The 23,422-nt window shown below is 31.8% G+C and overlaps 2 protein-coding genes and 3 pseudogenes across 5 annotated transcripts; 2 read left to right on the forward strand and 3 right to left on the reverse strand.

Moving 5' to 3' along the window:
• Positions 1 to 5,321: 5,321 nt before the first annotated feature.
• On the reverse strand, positions 5,322 to 8,455 carry LOC111288047 (protein SPIRAL1-like 1; annotated as a pseudogene). Its single transcript, XR_016341825.1, has 2 exons — positions 7,308 to 8,455; positions 5,322 to 5,622 (listed from the first exon to the last, which is right to left on the reverse strand). The product of XR_016341825.1 is annotated as a protein SPIRAL1-like 1 (transcript).
• Positions 8,456 to 9,177: 722 nt separating this feature from the next.
• Positions 9,178 to 13,379, reverse strand: LOC111289058 (pre-mRNA-splicing factor ATP-dependent RNA helicase DEAH10-like; annotated as a pseudogene). Its single transcript, XR_016341899.1, has 8 exons — positions 13,227 to 13,379; positions 12,910 to 13,113; positions 12,310 to 12,470; positions 11,812 to 12,013; positions 10,762 to 10,989; positions 10,133 to 10,672; positions 9,711 to 9,905; positions 9,178 to 9,545 (listed from the first exon to the last, which is right to left on the reverse strand). The product of XR_016341899.1 is annotated as a pre-mRNA-splicing factor ATP-dependent RNA helicase DEAH10-like (transcript).
• A 448-nt stretch (positions 13,380 to 13,827) lies between these two features.
• Positions 13,828 to 14,435, reverse strand: LOC149519386 (pre-mRNA-splicing factor ATP-dependent RNA helicase DEAH10-like). Its single transcript, XM_089760272.1, has 5 exons — positions 14,424 to 14,435; positions 14,290 to 14,335; positions 14,130 to 14,204; positions 14,065 to 14,068; positions 13,828 to 13,999 (listed from the first exon to the last, which is right to left on the reverse strand). Exons 1-5 carry the CDS (start codon positions 14,433 to 14,435, stop codon positions 13,828 to 13,830), a joined length of 309 nt encoding a protein of 102 aa, XP_089616398.1.
• A 975-nt stretch (positions 14,436 to 15,410) lies between these two features.
• On the forward strand, positions 15,411 to 20,682 carry LOC111289059 (nuclear transport factor 2-like; annotated as a pseudogene). Its single transcript, XR_016341900.1, has 8 exons — positions 15,411 to 15,452; positions 15,499 to 15,739; positions 15,843 to 15,993; positions 16,091 to 16,211; positions 16,304 to 16,369; positions 16,547 to 16,598; positions 16,753 to 16,961; positions 20,552 to 20,682. The product of XR_016341900.1 is annotated as a nuclear transport factor 2-like (transcript).
• LOC111287598 (ninja-family protein AFP1-like) lies at positions 20,220 to 23,363 on the forward strand. Its single transcript, XM_022878244.2, has 2 exons — positions 20,220 to 21,256; positions 22,900 to 23,363. Exons 1-2 carry the CDS (start codon positions 20,533 to 20,535, stop codon positions 23,253 to 23,255), a joined length of 1,080 nt encoding a protein of 359 aa, XP_022733979.1. The 5' UTR covers positions 20,220 to 20,532; the 3' UTR covers positions 23,256 to 23,363.
• The last annotated feature ends 59 nt before the right edge of the window (positions 23,364 to 23,422 follow it).

The raw sequence follows: 23,422 nt of genomic DNA on the forward strand, positions 1-23,422 counted from the left end.
ATGATTCCAGGCCACGCCTCTCGCTCTCTCTTCTTTATACAAAAATACTTCTGGGAACAAAATCTGAAGCGATATGCGTTTCAAAGCTGTTTTTTTTAATGTGAGAAGGAAGAGTACGTAAAGTTGACAGTGGTGTCATGATCAAATTGATACATGAATCTTAGCCGTGTGATTTTGTCGAAAGACGACGATGATGACGATAGAGATGTACTAGTGGAATATTTAAGTGTTGTATAGGACTGTGGGAACGGAGACGACTCAGGAGAGGAGGGCATTAGGGCTGAAGAATCTTCACGTGGGTGTGCTTAGTGTTGGTATAATAAATAAGTATCGAATTTAAAACGCAGATAAAAAATTGTAATTTAAATATAAAATTATAACATATTAAATATTTATTAAATAAAAAATAATAAAATATTTTTAATATTTAACTTTTAAAAAAATTTTAACGAAAAAAATTTAAATTCTAATCTTGTTAATAATTATTTATGAAAATTATTTTTAATATATAATTTATAATTATTTATTTTAAATTATTATATATGATATATTTTATTTTAATATAAAATTAAATTATTTATTTATTTATAAAAAATTAATTTAAATATAATATTATAAAAAAGTATATATTTATTAAATATAAAATAAATGTCGGATAATACTATACAGATGGATTGCTTTCCTGGTAACCGGTGAAAAGTCTTCATGAACATTGTTCTTTCAAAGCCATACCTTGCCAGGAACTTGAGCTCTGATGACTAAGCACTACTCTAAATTGGTCCAATAATGATCATTAACCCACGCCACTGACGATGGAAGGTGGTTGAAGATTTGAAGGAATAAAATTTGTTTTTGTGGGGTATGATTCATAGTCAAGATCTTGTGATTCTTTCTTTATCTTTCATAGTGTGTCATTAACACAATTAAGATTATATTCGATCAATTAATGAAATTAAAAACAGTAATGAGTAATGGCATGCCATTACAATTTGGGATTCAAAATTCCCTTTAATAATATTATTTGATTGAGTGCTTAGAGAATCTAGCCTCTCAAATACCCACATTTCTTTTAATTTTTTTTTTTTCATTTGAAACTCAAACTTGAATGTCAGTTCATTGGCTATATAACTACAAATTCACTCGCATCTGGTCTTTTAAGTTTTACCACTTCCTCTCATAAAAAATCAATCTTAAATATTGAAGTACGCATTTAGAAGTTACGATTCAAAAATATTTTATGCACGTAATATTTTTTTAGATGAATAATTTGATAACAAATCTAAGAGTAAATTAAAAATTAAAAAGAAAAAAAAAAAAAAACCTGGCCTAGAATCTAGATGGATGGTGATAGAGAAGTTTTTAATCGATCCCTAATTTCTTTATCCGAGCATCAAGTAATTGAAAGTTATCTCGTACACATTTATGATTTGTATATCATTAAATACTCAAATCGTATACAAATTTTAAATGGTTAGATGTTGCTTAAGAGATGTTTACATTTCCCATTTTCCTATTTAATCCATGATGTGTGGTTATAAATCATAATATTTCCTATGACATTAGTAGGATTAATAGTCAAACTCGTAATCAACGAGTTTTAACTTGATTTAATATTATAGAAATGGTTTTTTTTTTTTAATTAGATTTTGGATTTGATATTATTAAAAAAAAATTAAGGTCGAATCAGATTCAAATTTTAAATAAATTCGATCCGATTTAATATTATATAAATATTTATTTTATAATTTTTAATTTATATATATTTATATTTAAAAATAATTTTTTATTAATTTTGGATCAAATCGAATTGAATACAATTTATATAATATCAATTCGGATCGAATTCATATATTTAAAAAAATAAAAATAAATAAATCGAGTTAAATTTAAATTTTATAATTATAAAATCAGATCAAATTTAAAATGAATAAAAACTCATTGTAACCTTACTCATTATCAACCCTCACCATTAATAGTAGAAGCAATTACATGAGTTCATTAGAGCTTACAATCTTCAAGCATCTACTAAAATTTCGTATTAACTAATCCGAAAATCAATCACGTGATTGAAATTTTATATAATAGATATTTATGATTTACATATCATCAAGTACTCAATTCGTATACAAAATTCAAATGGCAATAGGTTACTTAAGAGACGTTTCCACACGATGTGGTTATAATTCATTATATTTCCAATGCCAACAATAATAGAATCAATACATTATTAGTATATAAAATTTATATATTATTAATAAATTAAATGATGATAATTTATTAATAAAATAGATTTAATAATAATATTTTATTAATAAATAAATTATTTTAATTTATATATATTTATTTTAAATATTAATATTTACTTATTAATAAATTATTATCATCTGATTTAATAATAATGTATAAAATTTATATATTGATAATATATCAAATATAAACTTATATATATATTATTGTAACTTAAAAATGCCTCTATGATGAAGTTTTGTGGGATATTTGAAATTTAAAAGGCTCTAATCATCAATCAATACATTATATTAAAGCTATCCCCAACCTACCATAAATGAGCCATTTAGAATTTTGAAGCTTAATTTTTAGATTAATGAAATTGGGATTGGAATTAATTTGAGGCATGCATGATTGTGACAGTGGATATATTGTTGGGGTTAAATTTGATTTTTGGTTCATGTATAAGTTACCATTAAGATGATGACAAAGCGTTTTTATTCTTGATCTATAGTTTTGGGTTAAAAATGTTGTAAAGAAAATCAAAATAAATAAAATAAAAATAAAAGTGAGATTTTTTATGTTCTTTTTAATTTTTCTCTCATTTTTTTAGAATTTTTTTCTAAAAAATTTAAAAATATATAAAATATCAATAACCAATAAATTAATCATATATTTTATAACAAAAAAAAATACAATCTATAATTAAAGTTATTCTCAAATGAAAACAATCCCCTATTAAAATAGAAATTGAAGGGCAACTCATTAATTTAGATGTCCAATTGATAATCACATGACATTTTTTCATAGGAAGGTAAAAAAAGAAAAGAGAATAGGGAGGGAAAAGATTGAAATATGAAAGATTTTATTTGTTATTTATAATAAAAATAAAAATTTTAAAAATATAATAATAATTTTAAATATAAATTTAAGACACATTAAAAAATAAAAATAAAAAATAAATCAAAACCATTTGTGAGTGTCTTATTTTTATTATTTTATATTAAAATAATAATAATATCTTAAATTATTGGTGTTGAACTCCTACTTAAAGATATTTTGTAAATATAAAAAAATATTAAAAATAAAGATAAAAAATGTTTTATGCGTTTATATTCCGATGCTTAAATCAATAAAAATCAGATTAGATAAAAAAAAGAGAAATGAATAGAATCAATTTATTTTTATGATATTCAAATCTTTATATTTATAGATAAAATTGAAGAAATCATGAAAAAATAATTAAGATAGAATAAGATTGAAGTGACATTAATCATATTAAATTAATTTAATATATTAAATCGATACAAATAACAAAAAAAATCATTGATTATATGTTAAAAATTTTTAGAAATATTCCTAACACATTCAATAAAAATTTTGAAAAAAAAAAAAATCATCAATCCACCCCAACGAAGCAGGCGTCTAATTCTTGTAAAACTAGTTTTTGAAGGTTGACGAATTGATTTTCGATTGAAAAGCTGTTTTCACCGAAAGCAAGGATGTCAATGAAGGAGCCTCAAAAAACTTTCTTAGATGAATCATCATCCCATTAATTCAACATATCAAAGTTAAATTCTGACAGAGTCAGCGTTGGTTTCTAGAGATCTGATTGCACGAAAGAAAAAAAATTTGCATGATGTTATGAAATGTGCTACAGAAAGTTAACCAAAGTTTGAGACAAAGGTTTTGGTTGACAGTCCGACTACGTTCTTCTTTAAAACATCTCCATTTGGCTATGCTCGGATCATTTATAAACAAACAGCAGTGTAAAAACTTACCAAAATAAGCATCAACATTCAAAGAATCCCTGATGAAAAACATTTCCAAATTGCTAAAACAACTTGATACATAAGAATTTTATGTATAAATTTACCTTATGTTCATCGGATATAAAGTCATTTCTTCATGGAATGTTATCTTATTAGCAAATGATTCACACGGAATCATATTGACCCCATATCACAAAATGCAGAAAAAAAAAATCGACTTTCTCATTTCTCGTTGCTTTTTGAAAGGTTAAAGTTTATCAAACAAGAAGTACAATAATCACGTGAAGAAAGTAAGAAACAAAAGGGTCCAGATACAGTAAAAATCTTTTTCTTGGAACAGTGTCATTGAAGCGTACATGAATGAGTGGCTTGAGAAGGGCACATGTACGTACATCAGCATGCAAAAGGATAATAATATATACTTGCAGGAGGAGGAGGTGGAGCAATAGGGTGTAGCCACCAGGACACTCGCAACAAGTGCTAGCAGTGTAAGCTCCCGTACAGCTATGGGCGCCGCCCTATGTTTCTCTGTCACTTGTCATCAGCAGATTAATTATTATGTTCATTGCTTCACTCTCTTCCCAAACTGTCTTTTCTTTTTCTTAGCAGCTGTTTCTGTTTGCCGGGACCCCCTTCTCTGGCTATTACGTATAACGAGTCAGACCTTTGCTGCAAAGCCATCCCTCAGGTTCCAGCTGTAGAGTTTCAGGCCATCCCTCCTTGTCGTGATCTTCCCAAAGGACATTGATGTTTCCAGGTTCTGATTCGAACTGAACGAAACCCATTTTTTTTTTTTGGGGTTTAGGGACTAATGGATGAGCTAGCCGATCAGCATCAGTTTGAAGGAAGAGAAAAAAAAAAAAAAACAGTATCGTTAATTTAATGATAATAAAATACGATACACTTATATATTCGAGGTAAAAATAAAATATAAAAATAATATAATTTAAATTTATAATAATAATTATACGTATTTAATAAAATAAAAATAAAAATAAAAATTAATATTTTTATATTAATATAAATATATAAAATTTAATATTTTATATAATATAAATTCATGAATTTTCTTACTGAACTGTCCAATTGATGGTTTCCTAAAATGATTTTTTGGTCTCCCTGACAAGATAGTTGATTTGTCGATATCTTTTGCACATGTCCCCAAGTCAATCTGTAAAATAGTTACTCCAGTCTACAATACTAAATTCCTTTTTCATTTTCATTAAAATATAACACTCCTTTTTCATTTTGACTTTGTAAGTGATTTTAATGAAGGTCAAGGCACTGTATTTCTTGAGCAAAGGTACATACCAGAATCGGACGTGACAGAATTTTGCATATGAAATATAAGTTATAGATGTTTGTGCATCTAATATGTAGAACTCTTGATTGAATAAACCAAGACCTGTTTATTACAGCACATCGGACGGCTAGTTTTTCATTGCTTATGTTGAAGGATCGGAATCCTGAACCTCTGGCTTCTCCAAAATCAACAAACAACACATCCATTATCAAGATATATCAGGGCACAATCTCATTTGCTGCCCTCAGGTTCCCCACCATAAAGGTAGTCCAGTGAAGATCCACCTCCAGGGGCAGCATGAACCTTAGTGGAAGGTCGATCCTGCATCCAGCAAAAAAAGAAAAATGGGACAATGAAAGAAGTTATTAAAGGACTTCATTGACGAATAACCGTCCCCTAAACTTAATTTCAGATACACCCTGAATATCCTTTGGTGGGTGAATGCAGACATTACTCCATAAAAAGGTAGTAAATGCTTGGTTAAAACAGCAAAAATCAATTACAAACACCACCAACGAAAGTATTTATCTTATCAAAACTTTTACAAGCTTAATAAGCAGGACGGATCTATATATGGAGTTGTGAGGGCAGTTGCCCCACTAAAATCATAAAATTTTTTAAGTTAGTTATAAAAATATCTTATAAATTTTAAAAAACTTGAGCTTTGCCCTCATTAAATTTTTTTCTTATCATATTTGCTCCCATTGAATTGAGGCTCATAAAAGAAAATTTTTTATTGTTTATATAATAATTGAATATTTTATTTTAAAAAAAGTAATTGAACATTTATACTTTAAGTGGTAAGCATTTTCTTTACAATATATAGTTAGCAATTTGGTAGGAAAACAAATAAAAAACTTTTAGAATTCACATAGATAATATATAAAGTATGAATTAATAAGAATAAAAAAGTAAAAAAATTCTTGGACTAACATGCCTTTTTTGTTTTCATTGAATATTAAAAAAATATTATTTTCATTTTATATAAGGATATAGGTATTTTTCATTCTCCACATGATTAAGAAATAAAAATAAATAATAAAACTGGACATATTAATTTTTATTTTTTCACATATTACATCTATCTTTAAGAATTTTATAAATATGTAAAATTTTATTAAATTAATATATACATAATTATATGTGTTTGTATATGTTTGTGGTGTTTAAGCTATATTAGCCAATAACCAAATAGTTAATTTTAGTAATGCAAATATTATATTTATATATGACATAAAAATTTGTTATACATGTTAATTTTGTTTGGAAGTTTTTATATTAATTTGTATTTCAATGAAAATTTTAATAAATTAAGTTAAAATATTTGCCCCCACTGATGAGGAATCCTAGATCCGTCCCTGATAATAAGATAGTGCTTTGAAGAAGCTTCCAGCATGTGGTGGAATGTCATTCTCCCTGTATACTCTTTTCCAAGTTAATTCCCTTTGAAAACAGTTAATACTACTAACTTATTCAGTCATTTATCACTAGACTCAAGGAGAGTTGGACATTTATAAAAATATATATATACTTCAGCTATCTTCTAAACAGTAACAAATGAAAAAAGAACAAATAAATTAAAAAAAAAAAAACTAATTTTACTATATGTCCAAATCCCACACAACAATTAACCTAAAAAAAGATTTACAGCTTCCAGCCTAATTCCTGGACTTTGATACACATTACTTAAAGATGCACCAAGCATGATGGTTCCTCACTAATAGTTTCTCCTCTATGAAATTCAAGTTTCTAAGAAGTACAGATCATATTTTCATGGCATTTATCAAAAGCAAACAATTAGATTTTGTTGAACTACCAGGGCAGCTTTTCTGCAACCATGCCTTTATCATGTTTCCTATTGTTCATTGAAAGATCGGTGGAAAAAGAATAGAAAATGTCAGGAACTTAAACAAAGTAAAACTACTTAAAGCACCCAAAGGGCAAGTCTTCAAGTACCATACAATTTTAAGAAGGGACTCATAAAGCAATCATAAAAGAGGTTATACCATAATGAAATTGCCAGTTTTCTGTTCAGCGCGCGTATAATTGTTTGTGGAAGTACTGTTAATACCAGCCGAAATTTGCTTGGTAATATCAACTGGTTGAGGAGCAGAAGCAGGTTTGGAGACAGCCGGAGCTTCAGTTGGAGCAGCTTGGGAATTGTTTGTGGCAGGTTTTGGAGCTTCTCCACTCCCAAACAGATAGCCCAAATGAGCTCTGCCCACCACCACTGCTAACTCCACGAAACATCTTATCCAACTTACTAGGAAATGAAGTTAGAGACCTATCATGCAGGCAGGGAGGAAACAAATAGCAAAAATACAAGAATCTATAATCCAATTTTAGTAAGTAGGAAGGGATGGGGGCAGAGGGAGATGGAATGAAAACAAAGATTGAAGTTACACCACAAAAAGTACTTTTAAAATACATAGTTCAGTACAAGTAGAGACAGGAAGCAAAACAAGCATATTGACAGAACTTCCATCACAATTCTTAATTAAGAATGTTTTCAGCAATGTTATTCCTAGACTTCACACGCCCTAAAACTTCTGGAATGTAATGCCAGATTTGAATACCACTTCCCATTTTCCAAACAAGATTCTATCTAAAATCTTTGGGGCTTGGCCTCAAGCTTAACCCCCCAAATAAGACTCAATAAACACCCCAAGGCTTTAGCCATAAAGGTGAGGAACTACGAACAATTGGTCCATTATAACAAACTGGTTTTTACTAGTTCTTTCTAAATCTTCTTCTGTTCCTCACTAACTTCACTATCGAATGTCATTTACATTTCAGCTACAGCATGAAGATTTACCTACTCCTTAAAGATAAAACACTATCCACCGACCAGATAACTCATAATTTCACTGAATTTCCCATAAAATAAGAATAAGATTTTAAAAAAAAAAAAGGAAGAAGAAAAGAAAAGAACAAAAAACTAATCATTTCCAACTCATTAAAAAAATTCAAATTATATGATTACAACAAAGACACAGTCAACAATTCAGAACAAGAAAAAAAACATCACAATCAAGAACCTTTGACTCTATATTTAACATCCAAATTAGAATGAAGAAATTGACAGCTGAACTCAGTTAAAGAAACACTAAACCTTTGAAACGCGAAGAAGAAGAAGAAGAGGAGGAGGAGATCTAGGGTTGGGGTTTTGAAATTACCTTAAAGGCTGCAACTTTTTTTGAAATCAGATCTGGAGAAGAGCAGTGAGGGAGTAACGTATAATAAAATGGTAGCCCCTTTTTTTTTTTCGTAAAATGATTGAAAACGACTATTCCTTGTAACATATAATAAAATATTTTTGAAAATTTTAGTGAAATGTGATAAGTTCACTACTAATTTTTGCTTATTCCACGCTCTCGATTTTGTTCTAAATTTGAAATTGTACAGTGGAATTAGCCAAAATAGGGGAGTGGAATTCTCAGCTTAGCTTACAAGTTACAAGCGATTATCTGGCATTACATTTCTAACGGGCAATGTTTAAAACAGCAATGACGGTAAAACGCTGTCGTTTTTTTCTCCTAATATTATTTTGCCCCTAATACCATTTGGTCGCAACTTAGTGGTGAACCATTTTTAAATTTTTTTTTTGGCATTTTCAGAATAACCAGGCGATTTTAACAAAAATTTTAAGGGTTTTTGTAAAAAAAAAAAAATAAAATTAGGGAAGTTAAATTATACTACAATGATAATTACTATACATACATATAAGATACAAGTATATATCGAACACGTATATTTATCTACGTATAAGATACAAATATATATCAAACACGTATATCTATCAGACATGCATACATTATGATTTTAAGAATTTTTTAAATTGAATAGTAAAATATCGGATACGGATACGAAAAAAAAAAGTGACTACTAATAACAAAATACAGAGGCACAAGTAAAAAGTCCTGGATGACAAAATTTGTAAATTACAAATAGGAATACAACAGCATATGCATGCACATGATTATGAATAATTAATGGTTGGTTAATTTTAATCTCATATGCAATATAACAAAATGCAGCAGATGCAGATCAGAATGTGCCATATTCCAAAAGATGTCTCAGCTCAGGTGTACTGCTACAGGCTTGCTTTGGTGAAATCATCATTGAGGCCTAGAACAAAAAAGAGGCGTCATCAGAACCCTTGAGCTGGAGAACTTGTTCTGGTGGATTGGATTTTATCATGGCTTCCTGCAAAGGGATGGTAATGGCACAATCTTCTTGAGTTTCTATATAGAAGCATCGGATAGAGCCATATCAGAAAGAGATAGTACAACCCAGATTAAAACATTCTACAACACAGCTTATATGCTGGGAAAATATCTAACAGAAATTAATCAGTTCTGATGCAACATGATCAAATGATGAACCAAAATAATACCCAAGAAGATTACCTGTTAGTACTCATACCAGAAATATTACTCCTGCTTGGCATAATAGTGGGGGGCTAACTCAGTCAACCACAAGCCATCGATTATTGTTATGTTGTGGATGTATTTATTTGTAGTTTTGACAAACTCGTTGAAAATAATGCAGTCGGCTTTTGTCCGGAATAGCATGGAAGTAGGGTGGATCTGCACCACCTCATCCTGCAGTTTGATTAGATAAATGTTAGAGGTCTCTTTTAAGGACCTATTGAATAACTAAACTAACAATAAATGCTGATCAAATGCCGTCAGCTTTTGCCCGGAATAACGCAGAAACTAACAATAAACAAGGTGAGAAGAAGCTAGAAAATGAATGCTCCACTATAAAGAGCTACTACTGGATAAAATATCAACAAGCTTGCCAAATAATGTCAAAGTGTATTTGAAACCTGTATGTTCCCTCAGGCTGGTTCAAAGCCGCATTGAGGAAAAAAGCAGCAGCAAGGCATCTGCGGAACTGAAGTGTGTCATCTCCACAAGAAGAAATGCAAAGGCCCATTTGTTCAACATGTCACAGGATTTGACAGCAGTAAAGCACTTAATTAACTTAAAGATGCACACTTACAGGTTTTTGGATACAAACTGACAAAGAAAAACAGCAGACCAATTACTAATTACCAATTTATTGGATGTATAGAGGTTCTGAAAGGGTACCCTGGACCCTCGTTTAACGGGAGTGTGTCTATTGTGTGTGAAAAAGAGGAAGTCCAACAAATTAATTATGGGTGAGTGCGTATGTCACGAGCATGTCTCAAAGACCGGCTACTGATAAAATTTTCCTTGCACCATTTTCTAAGAATTTTTTCATGTTTTTCCTTGCCAACCTCTGACTTTCTCTTCTCCAATAACTCATTAGATGCTCAATATACATTAATTAGAGTGAGATGGTCTCCCTCAGGACTTGCAAAGCATTTCTTTGCAGCTCTTGCCTGTCAAATAAGAAAAAGTATGTTACGGTTTTTCATCATTAATAGGAAGAAATGAAGATGATAGAAGTATGAAATACACAAGCACATACCTCTTCTAACTTCTCACGTGGCTCATAAAAAATAGATTCCACGGAGAGCATTGCAACAGCAATCAACCTTTCTTCCAGGCAGTTGAACTGGCTAGCTAAGATGAGAGCTTTAGAATAAATGGGATCTAATGGGAGCCGAGCCATTTGATGATCAATTGGATCTGACAGTTTGTATTCATCTGTTAAAGCACCTAGCAAGATCAACTCCAGTGATTTTTAATAGCTGCCCTGTTCAAATGTGAAAAAATTCATTCATCATTACACCCTATAACAAAGGTAGACTGACGCAGCAATAAACAAAATCCACTTTGTCCAAATTTGCTGAATGGCTACAAACAGTATCTTTCAAATAAGTGACAGAAGGCTCAAACACCAGACGCCAAATTGATGAATACCCAAAAGCTGATTATAACATATAAGAACAAAAGAGAGTGAATACATTTTGAGGAAAGGCCTACTTTCTGGTATGACTAAATAGGTGGAAGAGGGGTTCAAGTCTTCAAAGCAGATGTTTGTACAAGAATGTTAAAATATTGACATGTAGATCAACCTCTCTCATGACCATATTTTGGCAAAGGTATTGAGCAGAGAATGATATGTATTATATGATTTTATGTTAAGATCCCAAGAATGAATGGATTTTACCAAATTAAAAACAGGCCATAAAAAACTTCAAGAACCAACCAACTTTAGTAACAGATTGACATCAATTTTAACTGCTAAATTTTCAGATGCTCTGTTTCTTTCATTAATGTTACTAACAACAACAAAATATAGGCCTGCCATCTGACTGTCCATGGTGGACGGGTAAGTTTCAAGTTGGGGACACCAGAGAAGCCACTACAAGGAAAGAGGAAGAACAAATAGATACAAATTGGTTAGATGTCTTTATCACATACGATACTGTATGATCTGTAAAAGATGATAGACAAAGCAAAAGAGATCTGCAAATTAGCTGAAATTAACCCAACTAAGTTCTATTTATGCTCAAGTCTCAAGCAATAACTCATCCACAAAAATGCATAGATATGCAACTAAATTAAGGGAAACCTCTAAAGAAGATCACCTTAAGGGTTTCTCTATGAAGTAAAACCCAAATATATCATCAATACCCAAGGCCTTGAGCCACAAAATGACATTCGAGAGGTTGTGCCGCTTAATCTTAGGCTTGGTTGAATCCCCAAGCATCACAAACTCACTCTCCGGGTAGAGACGGAAACACTTCCCAGGTCCTTCACGCCCTGCATGTCCACTACAGCAAGAAAATTATTGTCACGAGGAATACTGTTATAAAAACCATCAGCTTAACCATCCATGTTTGCCAAGTACTTATAAGAGAAAAGGGCCATACAAATAAGTCAAACATGAAGAAAAATTGAAATACAGGTCTTGATATAGAAGTATATAAAATAGGATACACAGTTTAAGACAAAATACTAGCAACACACCATGGGTTATGACTCCCTCAACTCTTCTTGGAAACCACTCAATAAACTGAAACCAACAAAGGCTTAAATGTAAAAAGAATGTTTATTGTTCACCCCCTACCTTCTCTGGATTGCTTGTGCTTTTGAGGTTGGAATAATAATCAATGACTCCATCCCTTTGACCGGATCATAGGAGCGTGCTTTTACAACTCCAGGATCTATGACATACTTAATTCCAGGTATTGTCACTGATGTCTCTGCAATATTGGTTGCTAGTATAACCTAAACAGAAAAAATGCAGTGGCATGATTAACTTTTTTCACCCAAATGAAAGTTTCATCAAATACTTTTTTCACAGAGTTTGAGATTTTTCTTGACAAACTAAAATGAAAAAGCAAAAAAAAAAAAAAATGTCAAGACAACAAAAAAGGCCTACAAGACTAGAGTATTATTCAAGCTAAAGACATCTTCGAGGTAAAACTGCATCACATCCTAAACATACAAGCTGTAAAATTTTACCAGTATGATATTCATAGATTGCATTTGGAGAATATATGCACTTGCTATCTCTATATTTTTTAACTTTAAGAACAAAATGTATGCTCATTACATTGCAGATAGTTTACTGGCAACATTATACACAGTGTGTATGTCCTATATTAATTACTACACATGAAGGCCACCAGATCATACACATAATCAAAGAAAATTATGAAGCTACCTTACGGAATCCTTCAGGAGCAGGCGAAAAAACTGACATTTGCAGTTCTGAGGGAAGATATGAGAATATTGAAACCGTTACTATTTTTTGACCATCTTCAGGTAATTGTTTTAAATTCTCCTGGATTTGCTTTTCAACAGATTCAATCTCTTCTTGTCCAGTCAAAAATACAAGAATGTCACCAGGGGCCTCCTCCAAATGAATCTAATAAAGTGAAGGTACATATGAGGACCCATATAACTAATATTTATATCAGGACCTGAATGAATCTAATAAAGTGAAGGTACATACAATTCTAAGGACCAATGACAACAAACCTGGAATATGGTGACCATAGCTGAATCTAAATAATCAGTCTGGGGATAAACAGTACAAAATATGTCCACCGGAAACTGTCGCCCTTGAATGTGAACGGCTCTTGCACCACCAAAATATTCAGAGAAAACACGTGCATCCAAGCTGGCAGACATTATGATTAATTTAAAAGGTTGTAATTTTCTTCCCTGGCATTGTTTTAAAACACTGATGCATGGATCGGCGTTTTCTTTCTCCAAGATTGCACCATTGCACCATTGCTTGCCCTCTTATGACCAATAGTAGTGTGGTCCTTTATGTATTTGGACCTCACTTTTTGTACCTTTTTCAGCAAACCCAACAATACATCAGTGCGGACAGTTCTCTCATGAGCTTCATCAACAATTATCACCGAATACCTTGTGAGATACGGATCCAAAAGTGCCTCCCTGAGAGAGTAGAAAACCTCATCTCAGATCACACCTGACTAAATCATCCAAAATAACACTTTAAGAGTCCTTAATCTATCATATTACAACCATGCAATAATCCGATAAAATTCATCTATATATTCTAAAACCATTTTCGATTACCAAAAAAACACTTTTAAAAAGAAAAAGAAGATTACCTAAGAAGTAATCCATCTGTCATGTACTGGACCCTTGTTAAGCTAGAAGTGACATCCTCAAACCTAATAGTATACCCAACTTTCTGGCCCAACTCAACACCACATTCGTCAGCTACCCTTTTCGCAACAGTAACAGCAGCAACACGCCTAGGCTGCGTTACCCGAATACTTTTCCCATCACAACAGAACCCAGCATTGAATAAAAACTGAGGTATCTATACATAGAAACATACCAGCCTGTAATTATCACCAGATTATCGTATTAGAAACAAAAAGACAAAAGAATAATACTACTCACGGGTTGTTTTCCCACTTCCAGTTTCACCAACAATGATCAAAATATCATGCTTTCGAACCTCGTCAACAGTTTTCTCTCAACTACAATAAAAGGAACAACCTTTTAAAGCATAAAAGTACGCAATTCATCAAAAGAAAGATACTTTAGTCATCTAACAAACCAGAAGCAATAGGAAGGGACTTGAGCTGCTCTAAAATCTTTGTCTCCTGCAAATTCAAGTAATTATTAGATTCAAAAATTGAACCTTTATTCCACTTTTAGTTTCCAATAATTTGTTGATTTAATTGTTTATACATGTGGATTCATGAATGTTTTTTCAAAATCAATTTATTTGTTTTCTTGGTCGTAAAGTTTTAATCTTTAATCTGATTTTCCATTAAATTTTTGGTCCCATTTATAGTAATATTAGAGAGTCCCTGATTGGATTGTTGAATTGATCTTAGTTTTAGTTATAATGCAGGTTTTTTTTTCATGAGTAATGAATCTGCTCTCTCGAATTGATTCAATTATATTAATTTCATAGCTTAATGAAAAGGTCTGAACATGACGGATTTTGAACTTTTGATGTTTCTTCATCTTGTCATGTAAATATTCTTATGCTTTCCCACGTGAATTGCCAAATTTTAAATGTCTCTCAAGTCTGAATATTCAGTTTTTTGTTCCATGATTTTCAATTTTCATTGGAAAGTAATTCTTGTGGGTTTTACATTATGTTAGGTTCTTACATGTTTTGTACTTATGGTTAAGTGTTTTCTGGTGGTAGATGACTACAAAATCGGACCCTTCAGCTTCTGACCCGCAAGGGATTGGGAAAGCCTTTGTAAAGCTATTCTACACTGTTCTTCATAATGACCCAACACAGGCTTATAAATTTTATCTGGACTTGAGTGTGTTAAGCCGCCCTAGTGCCGATGGTGTGATGAAGTGTGTGACAAGTGTGAAAGTAAGTTCTATTTACAAACAATGCGCCAGGAATCATGGTATTTTATTTTGTTCATGTTTACACCAATTTACAATATTTTTGGTAACTATAGAAACGGGACATAAATGAGTTGATTCTCTCATTGGACTACCAGAGTTATAAGGCTGAGATATCTTTTGCTGATGCTCAATTTTCATATGCAAACGGTTTGATTGCTTTAGTTACCGGCTGTTTGACTCGAAAGAACGATTTGAGGAGGAAATTTACGCAGTCATTCTTTCTAGCTCCACAAGAGGGGAGCTATTATGTCTTAAACGATGTTTTTAGGTACGTTAATGACAAAGAACCAGCAGATGTTGATGCCAATGAAAGCACTCAAGCTGCTTTGTCCCCAGAGCCTGGTAAGTTTTATGCATCAGTGTAGTTATGGATTTTCATTCTTTTAAGGGACAATATTTAATTGCAGTGGCAAATCATACCACTGCTCCTTCAGATAATGGTGATAACAGTAGGAAAGAAGCCAGTCATCAATTGGACAATGGCAAGATTTCTGCTTTGGAGAATGAGGCTGTTGCTGAGCAGCTAGTGCCTTTCAAGTGAAAAAAGTCACAATGATTATCATCCTATGTACCAGACTGCTTCGCCTAGAACTCAGGATGATGCTTCAAAGAAATCATATCTATCAGTTGTGAGTTCGTACATGAATACAAGTATATTGGAATGCATAGTCTGATTTGGAAGCATTACTTGGGTAGATACTAATGTTTTTCTTTTTCCAATAATTGTTTCAGGTACATGCATTGACGAAGAATTCTGCTCCATTTATTTTGAGAGCTCTACCTCCTGAAACTAAACCAGTGCTGCAGTCACGCAAAGCAGCATCACCTGAGGCATCAGCTCCTAAAAACAACAATTCCTTGGATAGGAACAATGACTCTTCAGGTTTTTGTTTATTGTTCTTCAAATTGACAAGTACACGTTGCAGTAATGCCACAGCTTCCCTTGTTTCATTCATATTCCTCATTTCCATTTGTTTCAGGTAAGAATACTTCCATATTTGTTGCAACTTGCCTATGGATGGAACAGAGGAAATGCTTAGCGAGGTTTTCAAAAAATTTGGACCAATTAAACCCAATCGTATTCAAGTCAGAAGCTTTAAGGTCTGTTCTGTTTTAAAATTGATTATGTCCCTTTCTGATATGTTATTTTTGGCATAACACTTACGAGCTTCACTTGGATCTTATTTCTTTAGGAGGTTAAAAACTGCGTTGCCTTCATAGAATTTGAGTCTGCTACTTCAGTTCAAATCGCTGCTATGGTATTGTCTTGCCTCCTCGTATCATTGGCCTTAAGTTCAGTGAGATTTTTGGGCAAAACCGACTAATCCAGTCATTTGTTGATGTGGTTACTCACCTGTTTCATAAATTTGTTGCATCTCACATATATTATAAGATAAATTCTCATAATGTGTTGCCTGATTGCACCATCATTTCAGGCTTCTCCCATTCCAATTGGCAACAGACAAGCTAACATTGAAGAAAAGCGAGGCAAGTTAACGTATCTTCTTGCACATGTGCACTTTTGTATTAATTTCTTTTTATTAGAACTCTAAACCGAATTAAGATCCCAACTAAATGAACTAATAAACAACTAGAGACAGTTCTCAGTAGTATCAGTTTCTTCCGTCTTGGTTATTTGCAGGAGGCAATAATGGTGGGAAACCAGGTCGTGGTGTTTATATAGAAGAAAATGGTCACCGAATTGACAATTCCAGGGGCCATGGGAACTTCAATGGCGGCCGTAACTTTGAAAGACATGAAAGGAGTGAGTTCTCAGGTCAAGCTCGAGGCAACAGTGGGCGAAACAGAGTGAAACTGTGAAAGTTAAGGCGCACATCCTCTATTTTTTAGGTAGGACTATAAATAAATCGAATGAATATATATTTATAATATATAATAAAATTAAATTAAAGTAAAAAATAAAAATATAATTTTATTAGTATAATTATAAATAAATAATAAATAAATAAATAAATTTTAAATGAATTTATTCATTAATATATACGAATCAAAGAAAATTTTATTCACATTATTAGTTCGTTTAAAAATAATATTTAAATTCATTTATTAAATTTAATTAATGAATATAATCTAATACAAATTTATTTTTTACTATTTTTTCGCATTGAGTAATTAATTATTAAAAAGTTACAGGAAAAAAGGAGGGTTAGTGATAAATTTAGAAAGGATTAAAAAGATAAGAAATCTTTCTTGGTGTCTGGTGAGGCTGACTGAAAGCAAAGAGTGCTACCTAAGCCCGAGCCAGCTCCTCTTTTGTCAGATGAAGACGTGGCGCACCTTAGTGTCCTCTTTTGTCGGAGAATCTTTCTAACGCCTTGTCTCCTTCATCTACGTGTCCTCCCAATCATCTTTCCAACCAACATCTCTCTTTCTCTACTTCTTTCCACTTTCCTCTCTCTTTCAAACAGCAATTTTTTATGGCTTTGATGCAAAAGAATATTTTTTGCCCTAAATTGTTATCCTTACACGTGGTAGGAGTTTGAGCTTCCAAATGAAACCTTTATCAATTCATTGAATGTTTTGGTTAATTATGGGGACAATTGAAAATATGAAATTTTCTTTTGGTCCCGAAATAATATAATACTTCATATTGATTCCAAAAAAAAATGTTGTGCTGTGATATAAATAAAGATTTATTTTTTATTGAAATACTTTTGCAAAAAAAAAAAAGCAAGAAATTGGATTTCAAATGGAATAATATATCTCATGAACAATAGAATCAACCAAGCATCAATATTATTATTTCTCAAGTTCTTAAGAAAATAGAAAAGTGAAGAAATGGAAGTTAAAAGGGTGTAACTGATAATAGTTTTTGGTGAATTATTTGTGAATATATTTGATTTTTATTTATTTATATTTATATATTAAGTTTAATAAATAATTTTAAATAATATTTTTATGTTCATTTGTTAAATAAATTAAATATGAATAGAAATTTGTTTAATTATTTATATTTGTGAATAAATTAATTAAAATTCATATAAAATTTGTTTTTTATGTTCATTTATTTTTTGTTCATTTTTAATTTTATAATTATATGTTTATTTAAATTTATTTAGTTATAATTTATTTATTATTGATAAATATATATATTTTATTTATCACTATATTCATTTATATTTATTTATGAACATATTCTTTTAATGTTCATAAATAAATTTATTAACTTAAACAAATCTAACATAAATCAAATACAATTATTTTATTATTTAAATAAATCAAATTCTTACATAATAAATAATTTTTATTAAATGTAAGTAAAATACAAATAATTTAAAAAATAAATGAACAAATTATAAATTTACATTTCATCGTTAATATTTCATATATTTATCTTTAAAAATTTATTTAAATTGATAATAAAATTGACTCTAATAATATTAAAAATAATAATAATTATTATTATAATTACAATTAAAAAAATTATTATAATTATTATTAAATAAATTTATATTAAATAAATTTTATTAAAATTAACATTTAAATTGACTATATAATAAATTTAACTATTTCTTGCTAAAAATATGAGGAAACTCAAATTCTCGAGAGGCTTTATGTGAAGTTAGAACGGAAAGGGAAATGGAAAAGGAGGAGAAAAAAGGAAGTATCTTCAAATTATCATCTGACACACTGCAAAATGTGATGTCACCCAAAATACAGACTTTAGTAGTCGCATTCACTCATTTCTCAATCCATTCCACCATAAAAAAAACAAAGAGGTGGGGACCCCTTACCCACTTATACATCTGTTTAACTTCCTCATCTTCTCGACACGTGGCATCCTCATGAACAACTTTATCTTTCTTCATTGAAAAAAAAGCGCAACTTGGCATCCTACCCCACCCGTGGACCCTACTTTCACTTGGGGAATGTGTGCATCACGCCCCTCTTCCTCGCCGATCTCTTTCCAGGTAATTTCCTCGTTTACTAGGTGGTCAATAATATAACGGCTGTTACTGCTGCCGCTTGTTTGCCCTTTTTTGAAGTCGTAAGTTCCGTTTAACCATTTTTAGCAACGCATGATCCCAACACCCTGGTAAGAATATAATCATGTCGTTGATAAAGCATTTCAAAATCTAGATTTAATGTCAAAATATTTTAAGATCTACATTTAATTTGAAAGAAATGAGCCTAAAGTAAATAATTTAGTGATTTACAAGGCATACCATTTTTGTTTTAATATAATTATATAAATTTAATAATTTTAAATATGATAAATAATATAATATAAAAAAATATAAATAAAAGATATAAAAATAATATAATTTAAAATTTTAATAAAAATTATAAATAAATTTAATCAAATTAAAAAAATATATTTTATATTTATGTATTAATATAAATTATAATACGTAATTTTTTTATAAAATATGATATAAATAAATGAATCATCAAATCTATAACTATATTAATAATAATATCCATTACTTTTTTTAATAATTATCATATCTAATTAAGTTTCAAAATTATTATGATTAAAATTGCATTTAATCATAATAATTGAATTTGATTAACAAAATCAAATAAGGTAAAGATTATGATTAAAATCCCAATTATAAATGAAATTGTAAGAAGCAAGTTCCTCTTTTTTTTATGTTATATTGAATTTATACAATCTAAATAATTAACTTCAATTGATTCATATTATTATTATTCAAAAATAACATTTAACAAAGCTGTCCAAACAAGGCTTAGGAAAACGGCGCATGATAGCAAAAGCAACGCCGCATTTTTTTACGATTTTTTGGATTGTGGGGAAAAGAAAGAGAGAAGAAAAATGGGAACACAAATGGCGAATTCCCAGACAACTACATCGAAACGACACGTGGCCACTGTTCCCTTGCTTTATTAATTATCGACACGTGTTATTACAACCCACCCCCGGCTGTTTCCCAACTTGTTTTAAAACACGCCAAAAAGGCAATCCTTCAAAATATTATGTCAGTCGCAACCACGTGTCGTTTTGATGTTTCTCCGATTGCCACTTGTCTCGTCCCAAATACTTTTCCTCGTCATTGTCCAAGGGCATTTTCGTCACTCAATAAATGCTTCCTCTCTTTTCCCCCATTTCCCAAACCCATCAGAGAAACTCTGAACTCTCTCTTTAGTAACATCCAATCGACTAATTTCCACTGAACTTGAAAAAAATTCAATAAATATACAATTTTTTTTTCTTTTTTTTTTTGTGTAATAAAAAGAACAAGAAACATCTTTGTTTGAGTTACAATTGTTTTGAAGTTGTAATTTTTATATGAATAATCAAGTTTATGCAAATGGGTAAAGCTAACTCAGATCAAAGACTGGTTTTTGTTCTGTTTCATAGTCGAAGACACTAGCTTTACTTATACAACAACAAGAAGTTTTGTTTTTTTTTTTTTTTTTGTTTTATTTGCCTTGTCTAATGTTTCCGTCGAAAATAGGAGAAGCAAATGAAAACAGAAGTAGTAGCAGCAAAGAAAGGGTTAATCTTTCTTTTAAGATTGAGAAGTACCCAACAGATCTGTTACAGAGATTCATGTCAAGTGAAGCACAAGCTTCAACAAGAAGTGAAGGAGAAGAAGAAGAAGAAGAAAAAGTGGAGCTGAATCTTGGGTTATCATTAGGAGGTCGATTTGGGGTTGATAAGAGTGCAAGGAAGTTGACAAGGTCATCATCAATTGCTGGTTCGATACCGATGTTTAGAGAAGATGGTGCTAATACTCCACCACCGGTTCCTTATCCGATTCTCATAAGAACCTCTTCTTTGCCTACTGAGACTGAGGAGGAGTGGAGGAAGAGAAAAGAGTTGCAGACTTTAAGAAGAATGGAAGCTAAAAGGAGAAGAAGCGAGAAGCAAAGGAGTTCAAGAGAGAAGATGGAGGTTAATTTATTAGAGGAAGAGAAGCAAGCTGGAAGGGCAAATACTATTGGGGTGGGACCACCTTTGGGGTTGCAGAGTTGGGCTGCAGCTGCAAGGCAGGTGATTTTAGGAGGAGGGAATGAAGCGATGGGGGTGAAAGGGAAAGGTGGTGGTCTTGCGGCTGCGTTTTCACAAGGTTCTGTGCAGCCTTGTCCTCAAGGGTCTATGGAATCACAAGGAGGAAGTTCTTCTTGTATGTCAGAAATGGAAAATAAAGCCCTTCAAGGTACTTTCTGCAACATTATCTACATGGGATTTTATGTGCATTTGGTTTCAATTCTGAGATATTTTTAGAACAAGTTTTACAGTTTGTTTGATACGTAAGAAAATTTTGTGTAGATAGTTTCAAGTGGGTTGACATTTTTTTGGTTAGGCTTTTGTAGCTTCATATTGGAATTAGGGGTTGACTTCAGCTGGGCTATAGTGGCATTACCATTATCTTATTATTTTCTTCTGTTTTTTCAATTAATCTATTTGAAATTGAGGATTGATAATTGTTTGTAAAGATACTAAACTTTTAATCTTGAAAGATTCACTATCTTAGCTAGTCTAAGTGCCCATTTGGATTTCACTGCACCTCTCACCCTACCGTTAATTGAATTCAAATGCTAATTTTAGTGAAATTTATTCAGTAAAAGTTTTTTATTGAATTTTTTTTTTCAACTGCAGTTATAATATATATTTTTTAAATAATAATACAATAATTTTTATTATTATTTTCAGTCTCGTTACAGTCAGTCTCATCGACTATTTAAATGGAGCACAAGTCTAGACTAGGTTCCTTTAGATTTATTTGTAAGTTAAGAAAATTATTGAATTGGAGTTTAATGAACTGTAAGCAGGCTTGGAAGGGCTACTGATCTGGAATGGTAACTTGACACATTGAATGTGGCTGTCCTTGTAGATGTCAATTTAAACAGTTGAAAAGTTAAATTACATATCATCACTAGTTAACACTCTTTGGTCATCATTACGAGAGAGATTGGTGCCTTAGTTTGAGCTAAGGTTTATTGTCGGGTTTAGAGCCAGTAAATCCTCTTACAAGAGACAATTAGTAAATAGGAGTCATGCACTATAGCCGTATGTTATGTGCAATGACAGAACTTAAAAGTCATGGATAGTTTCTTGATAAAACTACTTATTTGCAATGTGGCAACATGATTGAGAATAACTGGATATTCAAATAGGAGTGTACATACAGATAAAATCATCATTGATTGAAGTTGCTTTAACTGCTGCTTGGATTTATTGGATGAACTCCTTAGGAGTGATTGCTTGGTTTTACATACCCCGAATGACACTTGATCTAATCAGCAGACATTTTGCAGCTTTACTTGGAGGAGAACCATAATGGTTTCTCCTACTTTTTCCAGGTAGTTTCACTCTCTATTTTCACTTTACAGGTTTAACTTCTGTTTGATTCATCATTGGTAACGTGGAAGATTTATAAATTTAATCCATAAGTGCCAAACTTGTTTTGAATGCTCCTATGTTCATAGGTAGCAGCCTAACCTCTAGCATGTTGGAATTGGTGTTGAGAATTTATGAACAAGCTATTGATTACTCATTTAAAGGGCGTGCCTTGGAGCAATAGTAAGGTTGTTCCTTTGTGACCGGAAGGTCACGGGTTCGAGTCTTAGAAATAACCTTTTTGCAAAAAATGCAGAGGGAAGGCTGTGTATTATGGACCCTCATCCCAATCCTCGCAAAGCGAGGAGCCTTGTGCGCTGGGGTTTCCCCCCCCCCCCCCCCCCTTTTTTTTTTATTGATTGCTCCTTTGGTTAAAGAGGAAAGTGGGCATTCATCCCCGCCCCCCTCCCCTACAGGGAGTGGCTGGTTTTCATCTTCTTACCATTTCATGCATTGCAGGAGCAAGCAGCTGTGGTGAAGCACGAAGCTCTGGTAGCACCCAGTCCTTGCAAGATCAAGCCAATCAAGAGGCTATGGGTTCATCGGGGACAAAGACAGCTGAAAATAGGGGGAAAGAAAGAGGGAACACGATGGAAGATATGCCTTGTGTTTTCACAAAGGGAGAAGGTCCTGATGGGAAAAGAATAGAAGGCATTCTGTACAAGTATGGAAAGGGAGAGGAAGTGAGGATAATGTGTGTATGCCATGGCGATTTCCTCTCTCCAGCAGAGTTTGTCAAGCATGCAGGTGGTGGTGATGTGGATCACCCTCTTAGGCATATAGTTGTAAACCCTTCCTCTGCTTCCCTTTTGTAATGTGGAGGCTATGGCACCCCCTAAAAAATGGGGATGTGAAATCGGGAAAAATCGAAAATTAAAAAATTTTAGAAAACAGTTTTTTTTAATCACATTTTCTTTTCAAAAGTCTGCAATATTTTATTGACTCTTGCCGATGTATCCGAGGAGAGATTTTCAAAGGCCTC

This window comes from Durio zibethinus, chromosome 4 (assembly GCF_047325235.1).
Source record: "Durio zibethinus cultivar Kanyao isolate XHJ-2024 chromosome 4, ASM4732523v1, whole genome shotgun sequence".
Lineage (NCBI taxonomy): Eukaryota > Viridiplantae > Streptophyta > Magnoliopsida > Malvales > Malvaceae > Durio > Durio zibethinus.